At 33.1% G+C, this 23913-nt stretch overlaps 1 protein-coding gene across 4 annotated transcripts in view; it reads left to right on the forward strand.

Moving 5' to 3' along the window:
* LOC129221565 (probable serine/threonine-protein kinase kinX) overlaps positions 1-23913 on the forward strand; it is a 131087-nt gene that overhangs the window by 74087 nt on the left and 33087 nt on the right. For 3 of the 4 annotated variants that reach the window (XM_054856063.1, XM_054856064.1, XM_054856062.1), the window contains exon 2: positions 599-752. In XM_054856063.1, the coding sequence (XP_054712038.1) occupies positions 624-752 (129 nt within the window). In that variant the 5' untranslated portion in view covers positions 599-623. Of the gene's footprint in view, positions 1-598; positions 753-9607; positions 9745-23913 lie in introns of those variants that run through there. The other variant, XM_054856065.1, reaches the window with a different exon arrangement.

The raw sequence follows: 23913 nt of genomic DNA on the forward strand, positions 1-23913 counted from the left end.
CGGATAATCGAACAAATCTTTAAAAAGTTCAAATTGAGTTTTAGAACAGCTTACTGTCTACAACAGCGAAAGAAAAGAGTCTAGGGGCTGTCTACAAATGATGTCACGCTTTGAGAGGGAAGGGAGTTCGTGAAACTGCGATAGTTTGTGACAGGAGAGGGGAGGAGGTAACAAGAAAGATGACGTCATGTACTTTCATAAAAATGTTTATGAAAAATAGCGTGACATTTTGTCACAAAGAGGAAGAGGGTCGAATCAAATGTGATGAAAACTGTGACATCACTTATGGACAGCCCCCTGTGCAATGTTTTATCATTGCCATGCATTATTTTAATTGGATTTTTTCAAATAAGGCAAACATTAACCAGGATTAAAAGTTCCGTTGAAATGTAACATTAAAACATGAGGAGCAAATAATGAAGGCGACGAAAACGGTATTTTCAGTTCTCGCCTAGGTAAAAAGTAAATAAGCAGCAAAAGTTCCAATGTAACCCAGTTCTACTCTTATGGACCGATTTTTATATTTTAAAACATATTTGAGTTATATACTTTCTCTGCATGATGGATGCATATTTATGTTTTCTTTCTTTCTATACAGGAAGCTAGTTGCCTAGTGGTAGAACATGGGCATCAAGGCGAGTAAAAAGGCCGACATCACGGCCCCACCTCCGAAAGAGAAGAAAGTGAAGCGAAGGAAAAGCAAAAAAGAAGACAAGAACCAGGCGAATGGAATCGAAGAAATCGCTGTCCAAGTAATTTGGCTGCTTTTTTTAAATTTGAATCCACCCTAGCGGAAATAAAGCCTACAATTAAATTACGCGATCGAACTCGAACACATACCGAGCACAGTCGCCATGTTTGTCAGTGCATGGATGAATCGAAATTAAACGCGAAGTAAAATAGAGTAAATGCATCGAATCGATATTGTTTCTATTTTCGATATTTTTTGATAGGTGAACGATTATTTGTAACAATCTGTCTCCCGATTTTCCATTTTTCCCATTTTAATCCGGTTTTGATTTGTCTTTTTTAACTTGGAAAGAAAAAAATTCTTCCCCCTTCTCTGTGTCGGGAACAAAAAACATTTTTAAATAAATTATTGAACAATTACTTAGCATTAGTTAATTAAATAAGTTGATAAAAACAAATACTTAATTAAAATACCAGAAAGCGCAAGAATGAATCTATTTACTTTATTCATAATCCAAAATAAAAACAGAAGCAAAATAATCATCATAGAACAATTTATGTTCACATGCAGTTAGATTTTGCATGGGAAGAAAGAGAAAATAAAATTATTTTTTTTCATTTATTAAATCTGAAAACATCGTTACCTTTGCTTGTGATTATTTTACGTACTACACGAATAGGATTATAGTCAATCAGAAAAACTCGGGGCAATGGGAGGGGTCCGGACCCCCTGGACCTTCCCCTTGTGTGCATCACTGACATAGGTGGCTCTGGTGCGCGAAAAAAGTGGAGGGTCAAAAGAAGTGCAGGGGAAAGGGGGAGTGGCCCCTGAGCCCTGAGGCTGTTTTTTTGTAAAATTGTGCTATATACTGTATGGCTTTTAATGACTGATTTAATAGCTTCTAAAAACACGGAATATGGCAGCAAAAATCGGAATGGATGACGACCGCAGACCTCCTCTTCGATTTTCAAGTTCAATTCTAATGAAATACAATGAAAAAGTTCATTTATTTGAAATTTTTATTTTTTACTTTAGTGTAATAAATCAATTCATCCTATAAAAATTTTTCAATCAAGCATTAATTTTTAACTCTGAAAAGGGAGGGAGCAGTTACCCCCCCCCCCCCTCCCACGTACGAGCCGCCTATCGCCACTGTTTCAATTTTATTCCTTTTTTTGTACACTTGTCCACTCAAAACTCCGTTCTGACACAAATGTATAGTTGTTTTTGAAAATGGAATGAATTTCAGGTTTTCATGTTTACATAAAATTTTGGTTTTCTTTTGCTTCTGTAGGGGGGGGGGTGACACCACAAGTTACCGCCCTCGGGTGTCACCATACTAGATACGTCACTGGATAGAATTAGTGATGTGCCGGATCGTCAAAAAAGTAGATCCACGGATACGGATCATTAGTGTCAATATCCACGGATACGGATCATTAGTGTCAAGATCCACGGATACGGATCTTTTTTTTTAACCCAATTCAACTATCCAAGTGTTTAATTTGTTACGGAAGGTATTTCCGTCAGAATAATAACACTGCTTCTTCAAAAAATGTCATCTGCGGTGAAAATATAATCAAGACTATGATTTACTCTTTAAAGAAATCTCCGTTAAAATTGAGGGAGAGTTGGAAGGAACGGGTCAGCGCTGCATTAATGCTTAAATAGAATGTGATAAAGTATTTCTAGCTTGCTCGGTAGAGCACGAGTGCAAAGCTGCTAATGGACAGGCTAGAAATATTTTTCGCATTTTATTTCAGCATAAATGCAGCGCTGACCCATTCCACCCAACTTAATCCGACTGACAGAATAACAGAGCCGGGAACACCTTTACAAACAGTAAATAGAGAATTTAGTCTCACTTTTTTTGTAGAATGCCGAGAAAAAACAAAAATGAAGAATAACAGAAACCCCAAATCAGTAACTTAAACTAAAAATAAAAACATGCCGACCTGATATTGAGATGGATTTCGCGGATCAGAACACACATTGTTAACAACTATGAACTGACAGCGGATAGAAATTTTAAATCATTGAGCTTTTCTCATTATCCGACTATGAAATAGCTACCGATCACGAGTATAAAGGCTTTGAATTGCATTTAAAATTTCCTTAATACGACATAGCTTTTACTGTATATAACTTGGAAGTTCCAAACAAATATCGAACGCAGAAAACTTAGTTCTTTGAATTTGGGGCCAATATTTTTTAACGTACCGGCAAGTTTTCACTACCATAATTCTGAAATAAGTTAAGCCCGCTTTTATTAATATTTCCTGTAATTCAAGTTCTGCAAAAACGAGACCAAGCTAAGAACACTTTCGATCAAGTCACCTTTTGAACGAAAAAAGAACTATCAAAATCGATTCATCTGTTTAGGAGCTACGATGCCACAAATAGACACACAGATACACTTTTAAAACTTATTACCCGTTTCTTTTAGAAACGGGGGGTACAAATTTGCTTTTGAAATGATACCTTATAATTAAACAGGGAATAAAACCTAATTTAAACGGAATTTAAGTCTTCTATTCAAATATTGACGAATTTTTAGAATAGAAAAGATCCGTCAAAAAAGTAGCGGATACAGTTATTTTCCCTTGGATATCCGCGGATACGGATATCCGGAACATCACTACATATAATCTTGATGTAAAGAGCAGTGGGCGCTCTAGGAGGTAAAGAAATCTGTCGTCTAATGAAAGCTCATAATTTCTGCTCACAACACCGAAAATACAAGCCTTTTCATAATAAAGAATATTTCAGGAGCTGATTGAGACTAAGTTTTCCTGACGCAGCCCCATTTGAAAGAAAAATTTGTTATGACTCAGATGTTTCAACATATTTGACAACTCTTTTATGTGTCTTAGTGCTGCCCTCTTTACGCGTTGCGAGAAAACAAAACATTTCCCTCAGACTTTATGGATTAATTCTTTTGAATAGTGCTGCCATCTATCAGAAGTCAACTAATTTAATATTTCCTTTTAGTTTTCGTTCGTGATTTTATTTCTTACTAGTGGCACTCGCACGGCTTCGCCCGTAATAGAAAAATTAAAGGTCTTTTGGTTTGCCTGTATATTTACAGATGTATGGTGAATTTTCTCGCCAATTGGCTTGTACCGACGTTACAGTTCCACGTTATGATAATTTCGTATCTCGCCAATTGACTTGTGCCCATGTTACTGTTCCACATTATGATAATTTCGTAATTTATGATAGTTTTTTTCTTAAAATTGGAATAAAAAAAGAACCACATCGAATTTTCGAAAAATCGCTTCGAGGTGCACACCCCCATGCTACAAACTAACTTTGTGCCAAATTTCATGAAAATCGGCCGAACGGTCTAGGCGCTATGCGCGTCAGACATCCGGACAGAGAGATTTTCAGCTTTATTGTTAGTAAAGACGAAAAAATACATTTAAAAAGACGTAAAAAAAATACAACATTGCAACAGGTCGCCGAAATTGCAGAATCATCAGGCAAAATTTTGCCGAACAATAACATTTTTTGCCAAGTTTTGTCTTGACAATTCGAAGGAAGAAATATTATCGGGAGGTCAGTGAGCACTCATCAGGTCGCCCCAGTTTACAGCATCTTCAATAAAATCTAATTTAAAGAACTTTATGGCTTTGGTAGTAGAAGACGGGGAAATTTTTCAATTTTAATAATGAATCGATTATGGAAAAACTTAGTACACCCTTTTTTCTGGTGCTTTCAAGTATTGTTTTGCACTTTTTCGCTAATGTTTCCAATTTATAGAGCATCATAACATTCTCGTTATGAAGTCTCGTTATGACATTTTTTTTTTCTAATAGTTTTCGCGGAATTGCTTGACGTTAAAATCAAGTATGGGAAAGCCAAAAAAGTTTGAAAGTTTTCCGAAAAAGTAATCTTTTCAAGGGTGAAACTATTTCGTAGATCAGGCATTTTTTGAGCTTTTGCATTTTGATTCTTTTTATCTCAATTTCCATCTGCCCCCCCCCCCCTGACTCTGACGACCTTTACGGAAAGGCCAATCACGGCAAAGCCTAGGTTACCACACAACATACAGGAGCCTCATACTGCTAAAAAGTTTAATGACACTTAATTGGTGAAAATTAATGGAGCATCACATTTTCTCTACTTGTATTGCGACGCGACAGTCAAGTACTTTCATAGTTTCCATTTTTACTTTTTAATTAGTTTTAGGTGGGGCGGTGTTTATTTCTTTTGACGAAAATCTCTCCTCTCCCTCTTTTAGAGTTTTATTTTATGAAACTAAGATTTAATTTTGTAATTTATTGTTTTTGTTGATTTTACCGGTTTTTTCTATCATTTTAATGGTTATTATTCCGTTATTAAAGTTGATAAATACAACTAGGAGTTAAGAGAAGTATTAGTTGGGTATATAGCATTGAAAACAGAAAAGGTGTTTTTTTTTACGGTCGAGATATTTTAAATATCTTTTAACCTCTATTTCTGTCATTACGTGTCTGCTTACGAAGTTGTGGCTTTTGCGAATTTGAATTTTGTTAAAGAACCGCTTTGGCATCCGTTATATTTATGGTAAAAACTTTTTTTTTGGGGGGGGGGGGGCTTTTTATTTACTTATTTATTTAAATTTAAATCCAGAAAGTTATAAAACTCAGTTTTTCGCGATCCGAAAAAGAGCTTTAAAAAAAAAAAAAGCGTTTACTCAAACTCTAAAAGTTGTCAAAGTGACACCTCTGAATGAGTTTGATTCAAAGAAAAAAAAAGCTAGCAGCTGATTATTTGACTGTTTTTAAACTGGTATGAAATTCTTCCGCGGGACTGTTCTTTTTTTTAGCAAATCACAATTGATTTTTTTTTTTTTGGTAGTGTGTGTAAAGAAATAAATTACAGAAGAATCTCCACAAGTTCCTAAGGACTGCAAGGTCAACGTTCGGTGGTGGTTAACATATAGGATTAACAAACACTACAAAAAAAATTAACTAGAACATCATACACTCTCTGTGTAACTAATTTAAGCTTTGAGTTCGGTTTCAAATGAATCCTTTTGCTATTAATTTAAAAGTATTTAAAGAAAGAATTTTTTGTATTATTTAATTAATTAATTTATTATTTTTATTTATTTATTTATTTATTTATTTTTATTATTATTATTATTTTTTTTTTTTTTTTGAGTTTTCCTTTTATTTAAGTGATTGGGTTTGACGTCTTCATTTCATGTTCCCTGCTTTACGGTCTTTTCCAAATTTGATACTTCCTCTTCATTAACGTTTTTTTTTTGCTTGTATGTACAATTTACAACACTATCTGCTCAAATATTTTCTCATTTATTTGCAAGTTGTTGCCCATTGAAATAAAATCTTAAAAATCTAGTCGGTTTTGAGATTGTGGGAGAAAGGTAAACAGATCAAGTTTCAAAAAACCGACGACGGGAAGGAATTTTTTAAGAAAATAGAAAAAGTAGGCAAGTTGCAGACAATAAATTAACACTGTGAGCAACAACTCCTAAAAATTTCAGTGGTCAACGAACAACTTACAATATAAAGATAGATTTCCTCTTGAAATATTTTATGAATGTAATATCTGTGCAATTTCGGTCAACTTAAGGAGTGATCATAGAGAGACGAGGCCATAATTTCAGTCCGTTTCCGCGACAAAAACTTGTGCTGCCATCTAGTGATGGATCAACAAGTTTACTTCTAATTTATTATAGTTGATTGCAAAATTAGCGGAAAAAATATTCACTGGAATTTTGTTGAAACTATTTTTTGAATACAAAAGTAGTCAATTAAGGAAGAAAGCTTAGAGACGTTGCTGCCATCTAGTGATGGATCAACAAGTTTACTTCTAATTTATTATAGTTGATTGCAAAATTAGCGGAAAAAATATTCACTGGAATTTTGTTGAAACTATTTTTTGAATACAAAAGTAGTCAATTAAGGAAGAAAGCTTAGAGACGTGTTGTCAACTCTTAAGGTAAAACTGTACTCATCTTGTTCAATAGCCCTAGGCAATTTGAGACAAAAAGTAAAAGGAAAAAAAAACATATGTGGTCTCACAACAAATCGCTTTTTGTCCCGGAACACCCCCCCCCCCCCCCACTTTTCTTTTTTCAATCTCCATCTTTGAATTTCATCTCTTTTCCCGATCATCGGATTTTACTGTATGAGCTTTCGCTCTTCGTCTTCTACAGTATTTACAAAATCTAAGTGTTAAATTGGCTGGCTATATTTTTTCTTTTTGCTTCCAATTGAAAATAAAATTTAGATCTGCTTAAGATTCTGAGGTCATTTGCATAGCTTTAGTTGTAGTGGGTTGAAAACATACTCAGAGGAGAACAATCTGCTTCACTATGTAGCAAATTTAAATCCTTAGCTCAACTTGAACCAAAACATAATTAAATTCCTTTTTTTCCCACCACTCTACGATAAACGATGTTTTCAGCCATGAAATTTTCTCTTTTCCTAAATCTTTACATTTCTATGAGCCATAATAACCTCCATGTGAACTTTGGTCAACATTTTTTGAAGATTTAGGAATAAAATTGGGAGATAGATACACAACAAAAAAAGGTGTGTGTTTGTGTGGTTTCTCGTACCATCAAGCATAATTCCTTAGGTTCTAAAACAGTTGAAATTAATCAAATGAGCAACAGAATTCCATTAGTTTCATTTAGGAACAAAATAATTTCAGTATTGATATTATTTCTCTTAGAAAATGGAAAAAAAAAAAGAAAACCAGCCTTATTCTAAATCGAAAGTTGTTTCCGTCGGGTCGAATACAGCTTGTGAGGAACACAATGGCACACATTTTCAACGAAAATTTCTGCTCCTTGGAGGAAGAACTTGCATTCTGCTTTGCATCTTTTGAATGAATTTAGGAAAATGTTTTTACTTTGTTCTGATAAACAATCAGTTGATCAAAGTTTTCGTTTCCTTCGTCCTTAATTCAAGAGCGTACGAGCGTTGCTAATCTCCTCATTTCCTCCGGCTTAAGTATTTTGTTAACTTATCAAAATGTGGGTTTAATCTCGAGAAAACGATACGTATGCATATTTAAGAAAAGAGGGGTTGTTCACTTGGCATCAGAAACCGGAAAATAACATCTCGCAATGTTTTTAACAGCCGCCGATGGTTTTGTGCCTAAGTATAATTTGGACTGTCATTACTTGATTGATTCGATGTTTGGTGGTACATTTAGGAAAAGATACAAAAAGGTTTTGAAATCTTTCGGAGTGACGGTAAAACTCTAGATTAAGAATGCTGAATAGTAGCCACTGTTACCAAAGTACAAAAAATGGTAGCCACTTTTGACTGTTTTGTAGCCATTGTTTGAAATATATATATATTATCCAACGCAAAAAATAACCTTAAGGGAATTTGCTCCGAATTACGTTTCCGAGGTGGAGTCTAGTGATGCGCTGAACGTCTCAAGATTGAAAACGTGTTCTCGTAGCACGATATACGATATGAATTTTCACAAATAAAGAAACATATGGTCGCCACTTTTAGGGACTAAGTCTTTGTTTTTTTGGTAGCCATTTTCAATGAAATAGTCTCTTGTTGGCGACTGACGACCACTGATCTTGCTTTGAAGCAAGTGTGCAGCAAGGGGGATTGGAGGGTAATGTATTGTAATCACTTGGTTTTAGGACTACTGCCAATTCTAGTATTAGACCATTCCATAGTATTCAGTGTATACGAATGGGACATTTCACAGCTAAATTTAAAATGTCACATACATAACACTGACTACTGTAGAATGACCCCATGGTAATGTGTTGTTTACAATTAAAGGTTGATAGGCCAGAAGAAATTTCAGGCTGAACTACATAACAGGGAGAAGAGTTGATGCTGGTCGTTCTATTTCTAACTGATAACTAAACTGGACAAATGTTACGTTTTCCTGCCCCATACTCGAGAAATGCTTTTTTTTTTTTTTTTTTTTTTTTGTCGTTCTTAAAAAAAAAATAAAAAATCTTTATCATGAATTAACTGTTCGTTCATGATCAACACGTCCCCAATTAAGTTTTATTTCGAATGGTCATAGTTATAACTGGCGAGCGAGTCTTTACAGGTCTAAAATGAAAGGGAAAATCGTTAAATAAATTTCAGGAGAATATTACCATCGTATATCTGTTTTTGGTAAAGCATCAGGCTTCACACTCGAGCTACACTGAAACGTCCAGAAATCCCAAAGCGAAACTGTAAAGTGTAACGAGTTTCCACTCACATATGTTTTCATATATAATGTGCATTTGTAATTACATATACAGAATCTTTCAGAAAGCTCAGGGCCTTTGTCTGTTTGATCGGAAGGGCCTCCTACCACCTTGAAACTAAGAAAACTACTCTGATTCAAGTCGGGTCCCTACAGGAGTTGTCGACTAGGCTAGCCTCTGGCCTCTCGTCGGCTCTGAGAGCATCGAACATCCGACCAGGCAGAATATTATTCTCTGAATACAGTGCCGGATCTTCGATTTTACTTAGCCAATCAAAATATCGTAACTGCCGCCCTAACCAATCTTCCTCCATTTTTTTATATCTAGTGTCAACGGGGGAAAAATAAATAGTTTAAATTTGCCTCCCGCCCCCCCTTCCAAAATTTGGTTCTGCCTGTATGCTCAGATGATAGTGATAAAGGAGAATGCTGCTAGCTGCAGCTACTTCAAAAAGGAAACCGCGGAGGCAAATAGAAGAAAATAACTCTTATACACCATTTCATGTTTTGTATTCGGAAAAGAAAGAAGCGTGTGCCGACGGCGGGAAATCTCTTCCTATCAGTAGTTCAGTCGCGGCTTCCTCTTCCCATTTTTCGAAAGTTCTTTTTTTATTCCTTTATCGAATTCTGCGTTCGGGCCCGCGTACCAAATGCGGAGTCACCTGATTTTCAGTGTCATGTGCTCGCTGCCTAAGTGTCTTACGTAATTGAAGCATTTGTTTCGCTCAAATGGTCGCGCGCTATTGAGAGAAATTTGATTTTTTCGCTGCTGCCAAATTTCGTGCTCCGAAGTGCAGACTATGTGTGGGGACTATCTTTTTCGTTTACTACGGAGAAAGTATAGGAGAGGGAGTACCAAGGTTAGATTTTTTTTCTTACTTTTATTTCCCCTTTTGCTCTTGTCAGCCATGCAAAGACAATGCTGTCAACAACGTCACGTGGTTGTTGAAGTGCAATTTGTTTTCGGTTTTCGGAAGGAAGCCATTTTTGTTCCGCGAATTGTTACCAACTTTTATTTTCTCTTTTATTTTAACAGCGAATCTTAAAAATATTTATGTCCTAGGCAATGAAAACTTCAAACTTTTTTATTTCAGAAGTTTTATCTCAATTTTCTCTCTTTCATATTGTTTTCATTTTTTCCCTCCTTTATCTGCCTTCTGTTTTATCATTCACTTCTTTAACCATTCTTTTAAAATAACTGGAACTACGTCTTTAGGTGTTGGAAACTGAATTTACTCATTCAAATGATTTATGAGTTTTCTCTTTTTGAAAACAACTTTTTTCTTTTCCACTTGTATAAATGTAATCATTCTTGAATGAATTTTAACGGCAACTAAAAACAACTCTTAGATTATGGAAACTGTTAACTTACGTATTTGAAAACTTTTTATATGAATTTTGTGTTTTTGAAATAGAGGCAGTGAAAAGCAAAGGGATGTAAGTGGACATTTTCAAGTTTTGAGTAAAATGCGTTTAAAGATAACATCCTAGGTAGGCTTTCAGTGAAATTTTTTTTTCTAAATCATGCTGCATAGCAGCAACTACTAAGGCTACTAGTACCATCTCTTGCCCTAAGACAGAGGAGAAGTTCACCTACCATGTGTACTGGTTATCTCCAAATTTTTAATTTTGTCTTTTACATTCCTTTGCTTCTCACTGCCTCAATTGAAAAAACATCAATCCCCCTCTCTTATACCATTCATGGATAAATCGTTAAAATAACTACATATAACTATGTGATGTTATTGGAAATATAAAGCTTTATATAATTCTTCTCTTTTTGGAACTGAAAACAAGCAACATGTTTTTTTTTTTCTGACCTCTATTTCATTATCTATGAATGAATCTCAAAAACATTTATAAGTAAGTGGTATGTTTAAAAAATTAATCTTTCTTTTTGAAAGTATTATACGAGTTTTCTTTTTGTGAAATAGAAAGCAAACTATTGAGTTTGCAATTTAACAGTTTTATACTTTAAAGCTGTAATAGAATATTAAAATTACACAAATAGCAGTAAACACTGAAGAAACGTGTTTTGTGGTCACAAGGAGGCCATTTTTCAATGAAAAAGAAGAGTTTACGAATGAAATGAAATCCAGCAGAAATCGAATGTTAGTTTAGTTTTAAATTTAAAGTTAGTTTTAACAATTTGGACGAATATAAAGTTTGTGCTTATACGAAATATTTTTTTCAAAAAAGGCTTTATGTTTGGGTTCTAATTGAAGAAATCTTTCTATCAGCCACTTAGAACTCAAAAAACGAAAAAAAAAAAAGTTTATTCAAGTATTAGTGTATGCATTCATTGCAGACTATCAATCATTTTCTTGTTCGAAGAGGCCGTTACCTTTGACCTTTATCACCTTTTCGAAGCTTTCTTTTTTTTCTTAAGAAGTTACTTTTTGCTACGTTTTTAAATTTTTGTCATTGTTTTTAACATTTCTTCACAGTTTTGAAGAAAATGTGGAGAAATGTTCAAAACACCCGAAAATATCAAGAAGACTCAAACGTTTTTCAGTTGACTGTAAACTTTTGTAAATCGCTTTTAAGTAACGTTTGAAGGGGGGGGGGGAAATGCGAAAAGATTTACACTTAAAACAACTTTTATATAAAAGCAGACAAAAACATATCCTAAGGAAATAAAATTACACTTTGGTATAGGAAAATCTGAAGCTTGATGTGATTTAAAGAATAACCATTCACAATTACTGTATCTAAGAATTTAAAGTTATGTTTTAATTTAAAAACATTCAGAAAAAACAAGTACCAAGAAGACCTGCTCCGAAAAATTGCAAAAACAAAGAATAATTAAATTCTCAGATAATTTTTCAAGCATGGCAATGAATCATATGATTGGCTATCTGCCTACTACAAAGTGAATAAAATGCGCAACTGTGTAGGGAAAATAGTAAACAATCTTGATTGCTCAAAGAGAAGGGATTATAAAGACTTGAAGAATAGATAATAAAAAAAGTCAATTGATTGTGAAACTGCTGCTCTCAATGAAACAAGAAAAAATCATCTTTAAATCAATGAGGTAAGATAAGAAACTGTTAGCTTAAATTCCACTTAAACTGAAAGAAGCTTTTGAAGAACGTGACTTAAAAGTTAAGGGAGCAAAAATGTCTTCAATCATGTTTGAGGTACAGTAGACCCTCGTTTTACGTGGGTTCATTTTACGCGGTTTCGGTTATACGCGGATGCGGCAATGCAAACAGATAAAATTTTCCCCTCTTTCAAACTCCTAAAGATTGCAGATTACGCGTAATAAACTGCATTTTGGCGTGCTAATAATCGAGCTTGCCCCACTGGAGACATTTTAAGCAACTGGATCCAAAGCTCTTCCCAGAAGTGAAGTTATTAAACTCACACAGTTCAGAACTCAATGGAAGAAGAGCTTTTAGGAGTGACAAAGGCGACCAAAACCAACTAGGATACCGACATCGTTGTCACACAACCAAAAACGTTCACATTGAAAATTTTGAACCATTCCTAGACAAGAGAAATTATCTTTCTGATTTGATAGTGAAGGATGATTCTATCATCCTTCACTAATCATTCTAGTGCGCCAGTGGTCATGGATGCGTTAATGCTCTGCAAAGAATTACAGAGAAAAAAATCTTTATGACCGCCAAAAGACTATCATTGCCGGCTCCTCTTTATAAACAGAACACGAAATTATTTATATTTTCTTTACGCATGTTGTGCATAAAAATCGATATAAGTACACTTTAAATTATACAATTATTCATCACTAGAATGAAATAGTTTTTATCTACGGAACCTAACCCCTATTTTAACACTACTATATACTAGGTCTCAATTTACGCGGCATTTCCGTGGAACGTAACCCCCGCGTAAAACGAGGGTCTTCTGTATTTAAAACTATCTAGTTTGAAGAAAGAGTAAAAGATTAAGAAGGAGAAGTCATAGATTAATAAAATAAAATCAAATGTGGTCCCATATATATTTTTTTAAATCTAAAGCCAAACTTATAATGCACTACCTCAAAAACTGTACCTCATTTAGAATCATTATAAAGAAAACCTATGACTGAATATGCCACAATTTGAAATAGCTGAGTTTATTAAAAAGAGATAACCATTTTATATTTTTGATTAAATGACAAAATTTTTTTAGTCACCTTTTTCAAAAGTCTCTCGGACCTGGATCAAATTTTCGAAACTTAAAATTTATTAATGTGCTATAAGAGAGCTAGCTGTCCATAAATGATGTCACATTTTTTCTCAACATTTTTGGCTCCCTTGGCCTCTTTGTCACATCGTTCCACGCTTCACTTTTTTCCCCCTCCCCCTGACACATGTCACGCTTATTTTCAAAAACATATTCTTTTAAAATATGCGTGAGGTTACACTTGTTTCCCTCTTCCTCGTCACAAACCAGGGTTATCCTATTTTGCCAACCCGGAAAAAACCGTCCTGGACAAAATGTCATTTTGTCCACTTCATCAGTAAAGTGAAAGTTTTGAGTTAAAAATTTGAAGTTTGAAAATAATAAATAATTATATAAATTTTTCCTATTTAAGTAATATTTTTTTAAAAAATAGCATACATAAATATGTATATTAACAATTGATTGGAAAATATTTTACAGTAAAAATAAAAAAAGATCAGTTGAAATTTATGTAAGTGTGGTAATAAATCAAATGAGTGTTAAAATAAATTATAATGCGTGTAATAGCATTTATAAAAACAAGCACATCAGCTGTAAATTTTAAGAAGTTTATCTGTGATATGGAAGGTTTATTACCCATAATAAGTGCATTTATAAAATTAAAAAGTAGAAATAAAAAGTTTTTAAAGGTTGGAGTTCCAGAACATTAAAAATCATATTTAAAAAAAAAAGAAAGGAAAACTACTTGATATTAATAAAAGAAATGTTGGCATGAGGTGAAATCTATTCTTGCAATACACAAATACAAACGTGATGATCAGCAAGAGGCTCTGACTAGACTTTTGCCCCCCCCCCCCCAGTCAATTTATTAGGCCCCAGTAAAGATTAATGGCCCTTTTAAAGCTATCTACCCTCTTGCCTAGTATAGCCTCTTCCAGTACACTGTTCCGAGTACCCACAACACTACTAAAGTAGTAATTGTTCTTAACTTGTATGACATTAACATATCCATAAAATATGCTGAGTACATAAATATTTTACTATATGGTGACATCAATAAAAACTCGAAAAATATAAGTTATAAAATATTTTTAGTTTATAAATCTTTGTTTTGTATGTATATCTCCATCTCCAAGCATTTTATTTGACTTTCCCATTGAGTTATTTTCTCCTATTGTATATAATAATCTAATCATGCCCAATAGCTAATTCACATTGTTAAATTTTATTACTTTTAAGTAAATTAAGATCTAAAATTAGCTGCACCAATGTGTTTTTTTTTAATTTATTGTTATTGTAAAGCTAATGATTCTATTTCAGAAAAATGATTAATTCATAGTAGAAAATATATTAGAATAATATACTAATATTATTACACCATAACAATAAATTTATGTATGTATAATCAGTTTATTTTTTATTTTGTCCATTTCGTCCAGTTTTATCCATTTTGTCCAGTTGCTTCCGGCGTCCCGGACTTTTTACAAAAAAAGTGGACAAAATAGCAACCCTGTCACAAACTGTCAATTTTTTGAACCCCTTCCTTCTCAAACCATGACATCATTTGTGGACAGCCCTTATGGTAAAAAAAAAAAATAATATAGGGCTTTTTGATAACTTTTAAGTTAGTTACAATAAAAGTTTTTCAAGAATATGGCAATAAATTATTTATCCGTTACAGTTCGAACCTCTCCTGCATCATTACTAATGCACAAAATTGTTAAAAGTGTATTTTAAAAGTGTTTTGTGCTCCTTACAAATATTGAAACATATCAAGCAGTTAATTTTGGAGCTCCAGCTTTAAGAATAACGGTAATAATTAATGGGAGATAACAATTATTTAGAAATAATTTCGATATAATGCTGACTTGTGTCACTCGCCGTTATGGACAAATACGCTATTATACGCTGTTGTCCTTGTTGCAACGACTTTACCACAACACCAGGGGGGGTCATGGCGCATTTATTGAAATTTTTAGGGGGGTGTTTTGAGGGGCATTTTTCTCATTCGAGGGGAGTTATCTCGATATTTAGGGGGGTGGACACCCCTGTACAACATTTTCCTATTTTATTGACGTCATAGCACAATCAACAAATTATGGATGCCTGGTTATGTATAATTTTTAATCAATGACGGTCAATCAGTAAGCACATCTGAAGCGGCGTGTTTGTCACCCCTTCAGGTGTGAGGGCAAAAATTATGCTTTGTTTTTATTGCATCGATAGAAGTGCGAGACTCACAAATCGAATTTTCTATGCATTAGAAATGAAAGGAAAATACGCAAATAAGGAAGTTGAGGGGAAATATTTTTACTCTCCACTCAACCTTCAGTGTGCTAAAAAACGTTTCTGTGAAATCGCTGAAAGCGTAAAAAAGTTTTGCTATACTCTATACTAAAATGGTTGGTTAGTATAAAAAGAGAGACTACTTTTGTATTAGACAGTAAATGAAGTGTTAAGGAAACTCGGAATTTTTTGGATGTTATTATAAATGCTGTATATCAAGATTTAAATATGTCACACAACTTCAAATAGTTACTTAAGAATTACAATTTGATTACTCACTTCTGTGTTTTATTTAATTGTAGCAAAACATTTTTTAAAATAAATTTCATCCGTGAGTTTGCGAAAAAAATTGAAGAGAAATTACACGCCGAAGCACGATTAGAAAATGCAAAATATTTGTGAGAAAGTAAAAATCATGTTTAATTTTTATTATACAAAGACATTTAAGAAATCTATTTTATTAAAATCTGTGCGTGTCTCCTCTGGTCTAGCCATTATATCTCCTCCTTATTATCGGGTGCCTCCCGTGTCGAAACAGACAAGTGTTAAATTCAGGACATTCGTATGAAGCCATTTCGCCTAATCTCATCCCTGTAGAGATAACAAAATGAGAACACTTCCGACACATGTATTTTCGTTTGCATCTGGATATATATATACAGTGGCTCCCAAAAGTGTTCGTACACTTTGAAATTTTTTAGTAAAACCAAAATAACTCAAAACTGAATTCGAATATAAAGTCCAATATTTTTTCGCATCATTCCTATGCCATTCTAAATATAACCCATTGGTTTTTTTCAAAATATTGACGGATCTTCTTTTTGAAATAGGTCAGAAAACGAAGAGACAGAGGAATAACACGCCACAAAAGTCATCGTACACTTAAACATTTTCGAATAAATTCATAATTAAAATTATTATATGCCGTTTTATTAATATTTTTGCATTGTGTTGACCCTTATAAGTCATTTGCCTTTAATATTTGGTTTATTTATTCTATAATATATTGCTTATTACTGTAAAATGGCTGGTATTCGTAAAAAACAGCAAACGCCATTCAAAATTTGAATTTTTTTCCCACAGTAGTGGTAAATTGGTTTGAAATATCTCTAAATTAGTTAATTTATTTGTTTGTATAGTAAAGTGCTTGATAAAATGCTTTAAAGAAAGGAATCGGACCGAAAACAAGGTAAGAAAAAGTCAACCGGCAAAGTTGACAAAACGTGATTGTAGATTTAAAGTTAAAATATTTATGAAAAATACACATTTCAGTACTGTATAAGTTTCTGCAGAGTTAAATAAAACATTTTACATTTAATTTTCACCTAAAATTGTTCGCCATGTTCTTTGATTAGCTGGATTAAATGGGACCTCTTCCCGCAGAAATTTTCTTGGTCGTGCGAAAAACAGAAAACTTACGCTTTTCGTCCCAAAATCAATGATAAATACGATAAAAACAGCTTAGAATCATGTCTTACTTACAGATAAAAATTAATTTAACATTTTTGGTTAAATTGTTGTATAACTATAAGTAGAAGAAAAAATTAGGAACTTAATCTTAAGAACTTAGTTGCATCAGTTAATCAGGACGGTGAAGGTGTTTTAGTGTGAGGGTGCATATCAGCATCAGGACTTGGTAGTTTGTAATTTTTTGATGAAATAATGAATAATGCTGTTCCTTTAAATATTTTAAAAACCAACTTCGAACTCTTAGCCAAAAATTTGGTTATTGGAAACAACTTTGTTTTTTTATCAAGATAACGATAAGAAACACACGGTTTTCAACGTTTGCGTCTAGTGCCTCGAAAATTGTCCTAAAATTTAGAAAATACCCCCTCAATCTCCAGATTGTAACTTAATGTAACGTATTTAGAGATATCTGGAGGCTAGATTACGAAAATAGGGCTTTAAAACGAAAATAGAGCTAGAAATAGTATACTCGAAGTGTGATATAAGACTTACTCAGAAATTACGCTGAAAAAAGAATGAAATCTATTCCCAGATGTTTAAAAGGTGTTATGAATACTGTATGATATTCTACTAAATAATAACTTAATCAAAAGTTAGATAAGTCAATAATATATAGACATTTTATGAAGTGTACGAAGACTTTTGTGAGATAAAATTGCCGGCACTTTTCGGTTTTTGATTTTTTAAAAATTAAGTTTTAATAATTTTTAAAAACTTTTCATGCAGTTTTGTTAAAAATTGATCGTAGATCTTATAATTAAATACCTATTTCGAAATATTAATTCTAACCAATGATTTGGGGCCTATTTCGTTGAAAGTCATAGGTGTACGAAGACTTTTGGGAGCCACTGTATATATATATATATATATTTTTTTTTTACTTTTCCAAGACTCATTTGATTTGGTCGTCGAAAACTATGTAGAACTGTTCACAAGACATTAAAAATAAAAATTAATTATTTTGTACGTCATTTCTCATCAAAGAATTGATTCACTGTCTTCTAATTCAAACATGCGTAACGTTCGAATGAAGTATGGTCACTCAAACGCTTTGTCATTGTTGTATCAAAAAGGAAATCGAATGTTAAGAGTGCTTGCGTTTTTGCTGTCGATATGGAAAATTATGGGCCATTCATTAATTACGTAAGGATGATTTTGACAAATTTTGACCTCCCTCTTCCCATCAAGGGTATGTAAGATTTACACCCCCCCCCCCCCATCTTACGTAAGATTCCATTTTGTTTTTCAAAATAAAATAATGTATCTTACATCACTGAAATTGTTACTAAATTCATTATTATAAAAAAAATTTAAAAACGTTTTTGAGCAAAGAAATATTTACTAAATGGAATCTAGACTGACCGTTTTTTCGACAAATATTTTTTGTATGCCATACAGTGAGATTATTTTATTATATTTTACACTATTCATTCTTTGTAAAGCGCGTAAAAAACAGCTCATCCTAATAGAATTCTAATTTTCTTCTAGAAGCAAATGAAATATGATCCCTGCCAAAGCACTTGACCGCGCGATTTCAAATGTAAAAAATGGATTGGAAAATATTACGTAAGAGTGGGTCTGAGTCCCCCCACTCTCCAAGTAAAGGAATGTACAGATTTTTCTAACCTCCCTCCCCCTCGGGACTCTTACGTAATTAATGAATGGCCCCTTAGCTATGTGAGCTCTTTTTTTTTTTTTTAAGGTTACAAAAAGGACGTTCTATTGTTTGTCCATGACTTCGACACAAGAAGAGATAAAACGACGGAACAATTTCGTAAAGCGTTTCAGAGCAATTGAACACCCCCTCCGAAACTTGCAGTAAATGATCAGACATTATTTTTTATTTTATTTATTTGCGAAATATTGTTGCTACACATCGCTAATGTAAGCTCCCCCAATAACTTATCCTTGTTTTTTACCCTTCGAAATTTTTTGAAATTCTAAATGATCGGTGCAGTACGATCTCCTACAAAATGAACGGCTGACCTTTTTGAACAGTAGAGAGAAAGAATGCATTTCCCTTGCAAAAACTCACTGGTTTCGAATTCAAGAGTACGTAATATCGCGAATTGTACATAAATTTTGCATTGATAGAATCAGTAGATAATATAATAATACAGGGTTGGCAAAAACCCTGGTTTTTTTTTTTTTTAAAAAAGCCCATGGACCCAGGGTTTTTTTTTTTGGGTTTTTTAAATAAAACCCGAAAAAAATGTTTTTTTTTTTTTTTTGTCTTTTTTTAGGGAAAATGTGGGGTGCTTGTAGCATATTGTAGCGTAAATATATGGACAAAGCACAAAAATTGTCTTGGGGTAAACAAAAGCTGATAAATTCAGCGTTTTCTGAAGAAAAGTATAAAAGACTAAACCCAAGAATGGTTAAGTAGTTAAGTTTCAGATTTTTTAGTTTCCATGATTACTAACAGTTAGGGCAAAGTTACTTCTCGAGTGATAAAATGTATTGTTCGTTTTTAATTACTACGTTTTTGCATTTTACTTTATTGTATTTCATTTTCTCGTGCAAAACTGCTGTAGAACCTCAAGTAGTTTAAATCCCTTTTTACTGAATTTCAGCTTAATCAAGACATTTCTTTGAATTTCATGTTGCCTGTTTTTCTATTTCTGTGTACAGAGTAACAAATATTAAACTTTTTCGTAAGATAATGAAAATACTGTACATCCTATTCTGTTTTCTGCCCGACCGTTTGTAAAACCTGTTAATTTCTAAAAAATATACCTTGTTTATTCGAGATTTGTGACTTGTTGGTTTGAAGAAAATAATTCACATGAAAGCCTTTTAGCTAGAGTAGTTTCCTCTGTACAATCTACAAATATTGAGAAAATCAGACGTGACATGACTTAGTCAAGATAATTTGAGTTATTAATTGACCAGTTAAAGAAAAACGTTAAATATAATTATTTAAAATCTTTGAAATAATTTTTTAATGCCGTTAAGAGTTAAGAAATACTACTAAAGTACAAAATTCATTTTTTATGTCCCTTGTCTGTGGTAAGAACAAATAAAAAAGAAGTTTGAATTGTGAAAGTATTTAATTTATTTTTTTAAAAGCTTCTACGAAAATTTAAGAAAACCCAAAAGTGGGCTAAATGATGGTTTTTTTAAAATGGGTTTCTTCAAAAAAAAAAAAAAAAAAAACCTATTGAGTCCAATCCGGCCAACCCTGTAATGATGTCATTTCAATTCAAGAAACTTTGTCAAGTAATGGACTAAACGTCCGGATTAGAAGCAAATTAGCACATAATATTTCTGTACTTTAAAGTAGATTAATTAGTTGTAAAGAATTCTAAAAAACGTTTTGAAATTTCCTCATAAGAACTTGGTTCTGAAAAAATAGAATCTCTTTCATTCTCTGGTGCCCCTTCTAAAAATTTTTTATTTCCTCCCCTTGCCATTTATGAAATTTTTTCACTGTGAGGCGGAAAATTCGTAATCGCTTGCATTGCATATTTGAAATAATCGGTCATTACAAAGCCTGTTAGAGAGACAATTTGCCGAGGGCAGAAAAAAAAAAAAAAAAATGCAGACGATTTCCGGGAAATCGTCCTTCGAAGAAACGTGTTCTTTCGTTCAAGGACTGCCAGTAGATGGACTTTTTTTTTTTTTTTTTTGTAAAATAAGAAGAAAAAAAAATAACTCATTTGAATAAGCACACAGAATATACAATATTTTTGATTTTAATAAATGATTGTTGGAGTAATCAAAGAGAAAAGTAGTTTCGAAAATGTAGTTGCATTTACAATTCTAACCCTACCTTCTAAAACTGGGTGGCAGTTTTGTTGCCGAATTTGACTTCAATACATTATTTATATATGTGCAATGAAAATGTGATAAAACAAAAAACATGCCCTAACCAATAAAATATTGTTTTTTAAAAATGATCTTATGCCTTAAAACTATAATATTAATTTAAAGTAAAACAAGTTCTATCCCATCTATTGAAATATACAGTGGCTCCCAAAAGTCTTCGTACACCTACGACTTTCAACGAAATAGGCCCCAATCAATTGGTTAGAATTAATATTTCGGAATAGGTATTTAATTATAAGATCTATGATCAATTTTTAACAAAACTACGTGAAAAGTGTAAAAAATATTAAAACTTAATTTTTTAAAAATCAAAAACCAAAAAGTGCCGGAAATTTTATCTTATAAAAGTCTTTCTACACTTTCTAAAATGTCTATATATTATTGAATAATCTAACTTTTGATTAAGTTATTAATTAGTAGAATATCATACAGTATTCGTAACACCTTTTAAACGTCTGGGAATAGATTTCATTCTTTTTCTTTCTCTCTCTTTTTTTTTTTTTTTTTGCGTAATTTCTGAGTAAGTGTTCTACCACACTTCGAGTCTTACTGTTTCTAGCTTTATTTTCGTTTTAAAGCCCTATTTTCGTAATCTAGCCTCCAGATATTTCTAAATACGTTACATTAAGTTAAAATCTGGAGATTTAGGGGGTAATTTCTAAACTTTTGGACAATTTCCGTGGCACTAGACGCAAATGTTGAAAACCGTGTGCTTAAAAAAACAAAGTTGTTTTCAATAACCAAATTTTTGGCTGAGAGTTCAAAATTGGGTTTTAAAATATTTAAAGGAACGGCATGATTCATTATTTTATCAAAAAATTTCAAACTACCAAGTCCTGATGCTGATATGCACCCTCACACTATAACACCTCCACCATCCCGATTAACTGATCCAACTAAGTTCTTAAGATTAAGTTCCAAAATTTTTCTCCTACTTACAATTATGCAACAATTTAACCGAAAATGTTGAATTCATTTTTATCTGTAAGTAAGACGTATTTGTAAAACGTTTTTGAGCTTATTTATAATTGATTTTGCGACGAAAAGCGTAAGCTTTCTGTTTTTCGCACGGCCAAGGAAATTTCTGCGGGAAAAGGTCCTATTTAATCCAGCTAATCAGAGAACTTGGCGAACAATTTTAGGTGAAAATCAAATGTAATATGTTTCATTTAACTCTGCAGAAACGTTTACAGCACTCATATGTGTATTTTTCATAATTTTTTTAACTTTAAATCTCCGATCACGTTTTGTCAACTTTGCCGGTTGACCTTTTCTTACCTTGTTTTCGGTCCGATTCCTTTCTTTAAAGCATTTTATCAAGCACTTTACTATACAAACAAATAAATTAACTAATTTAGAGACATTTTAAACCAATTTATCACTACTGTGGGAAAAAATTCAAATTTTGAACTGTGTTTGCGGTTTTTTATGAATACCAGCCATTTTACACTAATAAGCACAATATTAAGGAGTAAATAAACAAAAAATTAAAGCCAAATGACTTAAAAGGGTCAACACAATGCAAAAATATTAATAAAACGGCATATGATAATTTTAATCATGAATTTATTCGAAACTATTTAAGTGTACGATGACTTTTGTGGCGTGTTATTTCTCTGTATCTTCATTTTCTGACCCATTTTAAAAAGAAGATCCGTCAATATTTTGAAAAAACCAATAGGTTGTATTTAGAATGATATAGGAATGATGTGAAAAAATATTGGGCTTCATATTCGAATTCAGTTTCGAGTTATTTTGGTTTTACTAAAATATTTCAAAGTGTACGAATACTTTTGTACTTTTGGGAGCCACTGTATTAAGGAAAGTTGATGATTTTCTTACTGAAGTGAAATAAGTTTTAAATGCTTAAATAACGGCAAACTGATACGTCAACATTCTTTTTACACCAAAGCACCAACGTAAAGGCAATTATTTTCACAACCCCGCCATTTTCCCAAAAGTCTTAAGTCTCCCGAAGTATTTCGACTTAAAACATAAACAATTTTTGTTCTGTAAATAAAAAAATTGCGAAAACTACCGCTCGCGAAAATAAATGCTTTCACATTAATCAGCAGGCTCATTTCGTGTCAATTTTCTTTTCGTTTTAAATTCATCGAATGTGGAGAGTATTCATCGTGTATGTGTATATCCCCCGCTCCCTCCACCGGATTTTCGACAAACCATGTTGTCATTCGAGGAATAAAAGGATTATTCAGATTGATATTTGTTGGGAAATAAAGTGAAAAGATTATTCAAGTTTATATCTGCATGATTTTAAATTTCCCCTCAAAGTTTAAGTGATTTCCAATAGCATAAGACTTGCTATACCATATCTTCTTGAATCAGGCAGACATTCGAATGAGGAGTCTCGCCAAACATTCGAAATAAATTAATAATCAATGGAATTGCTCCATCTGTTCTGAAGGACGAATTGCGATGCAAATCGAATCATTACTTTCCAATCCCTCCTCTTCACGATATGTTTTTTCTTCCTCGTGACATTTTGGATTTTAAACGATCATACTTGAAAATTTATACCCTCTTACTGCTTCATTACTTTTTTTTAAATCTGGAAACGTTCAATTATTTATTGTTGGATCATTCGATGTAAACACCATTTTCCAATAGGCTATGATTATGGATGGAATATGGAAAACTGCAATTCGGGCATGAAGTCACGTTCGTCATGATGAAGAACTCCCCTGAAATGCACATGATACTTCGAGGTTTTTCTTTCGTCGTTTAAATATATCGAGACATCCTCCAGCGATGAATTTTAATGACGAATCACGCCAACAGTCGGGAGGAGAAAAACAATAAAAAAGAAAAAAGAAAAAAACTCTTCTAATCCGAATCTTCGGCCTGGTGAAAAAGAGCTCTTTTTCGAATGTGATATTTTTAATGGGCACATGACGGCTTTGCCTCTTTACCTTCCACCAAGGTGTTTGCGTCGCACAAGGCCCTGCCAAGATCACGAGACAGACCTTGGGCATGGGTAGGGATGACCGGCTCGTGTTTTTCGGGGAATGCGCGCCATCTTGTGATAATTCATCATATGTTTTTATGGACTTCTTGTTTTTTTTCCTTCGGCGCCGCGGTGGTTGAAATTCTTCGGCTGTTTTGAAAGTTGGACAGCTCCTGAGGTTTATTTAAAGTTATCATTAAAGTTTTGCGAAAGCTACAACGGAATGCAATTGCGAAAACTTGAAGTTAAAATTTTTAACGACATTTGAAATAGGGATTGTTTCTCAACAAAGCGCAAAATCAAATTTTTCCAGACTAGGTGGGGGGGGGGGGGGAGTAGCGGAAGATGT

Source organism: Uloborus diversus, chromosome 4 (genome assembly GCF_026930045.1).
Source record: "Uloborus diversus isolate 005 chromosome 4, Udiv.v.3.1, whole genome shotgun sequence".
In the NCBI taxonomy this organism is placed as follows: domain Eukaryota; kingdom Metazoa; phylum Arthropoda; class Arachnida; order Araneae; family Uloboridae; genus Uloborus; species Uloborus diversus.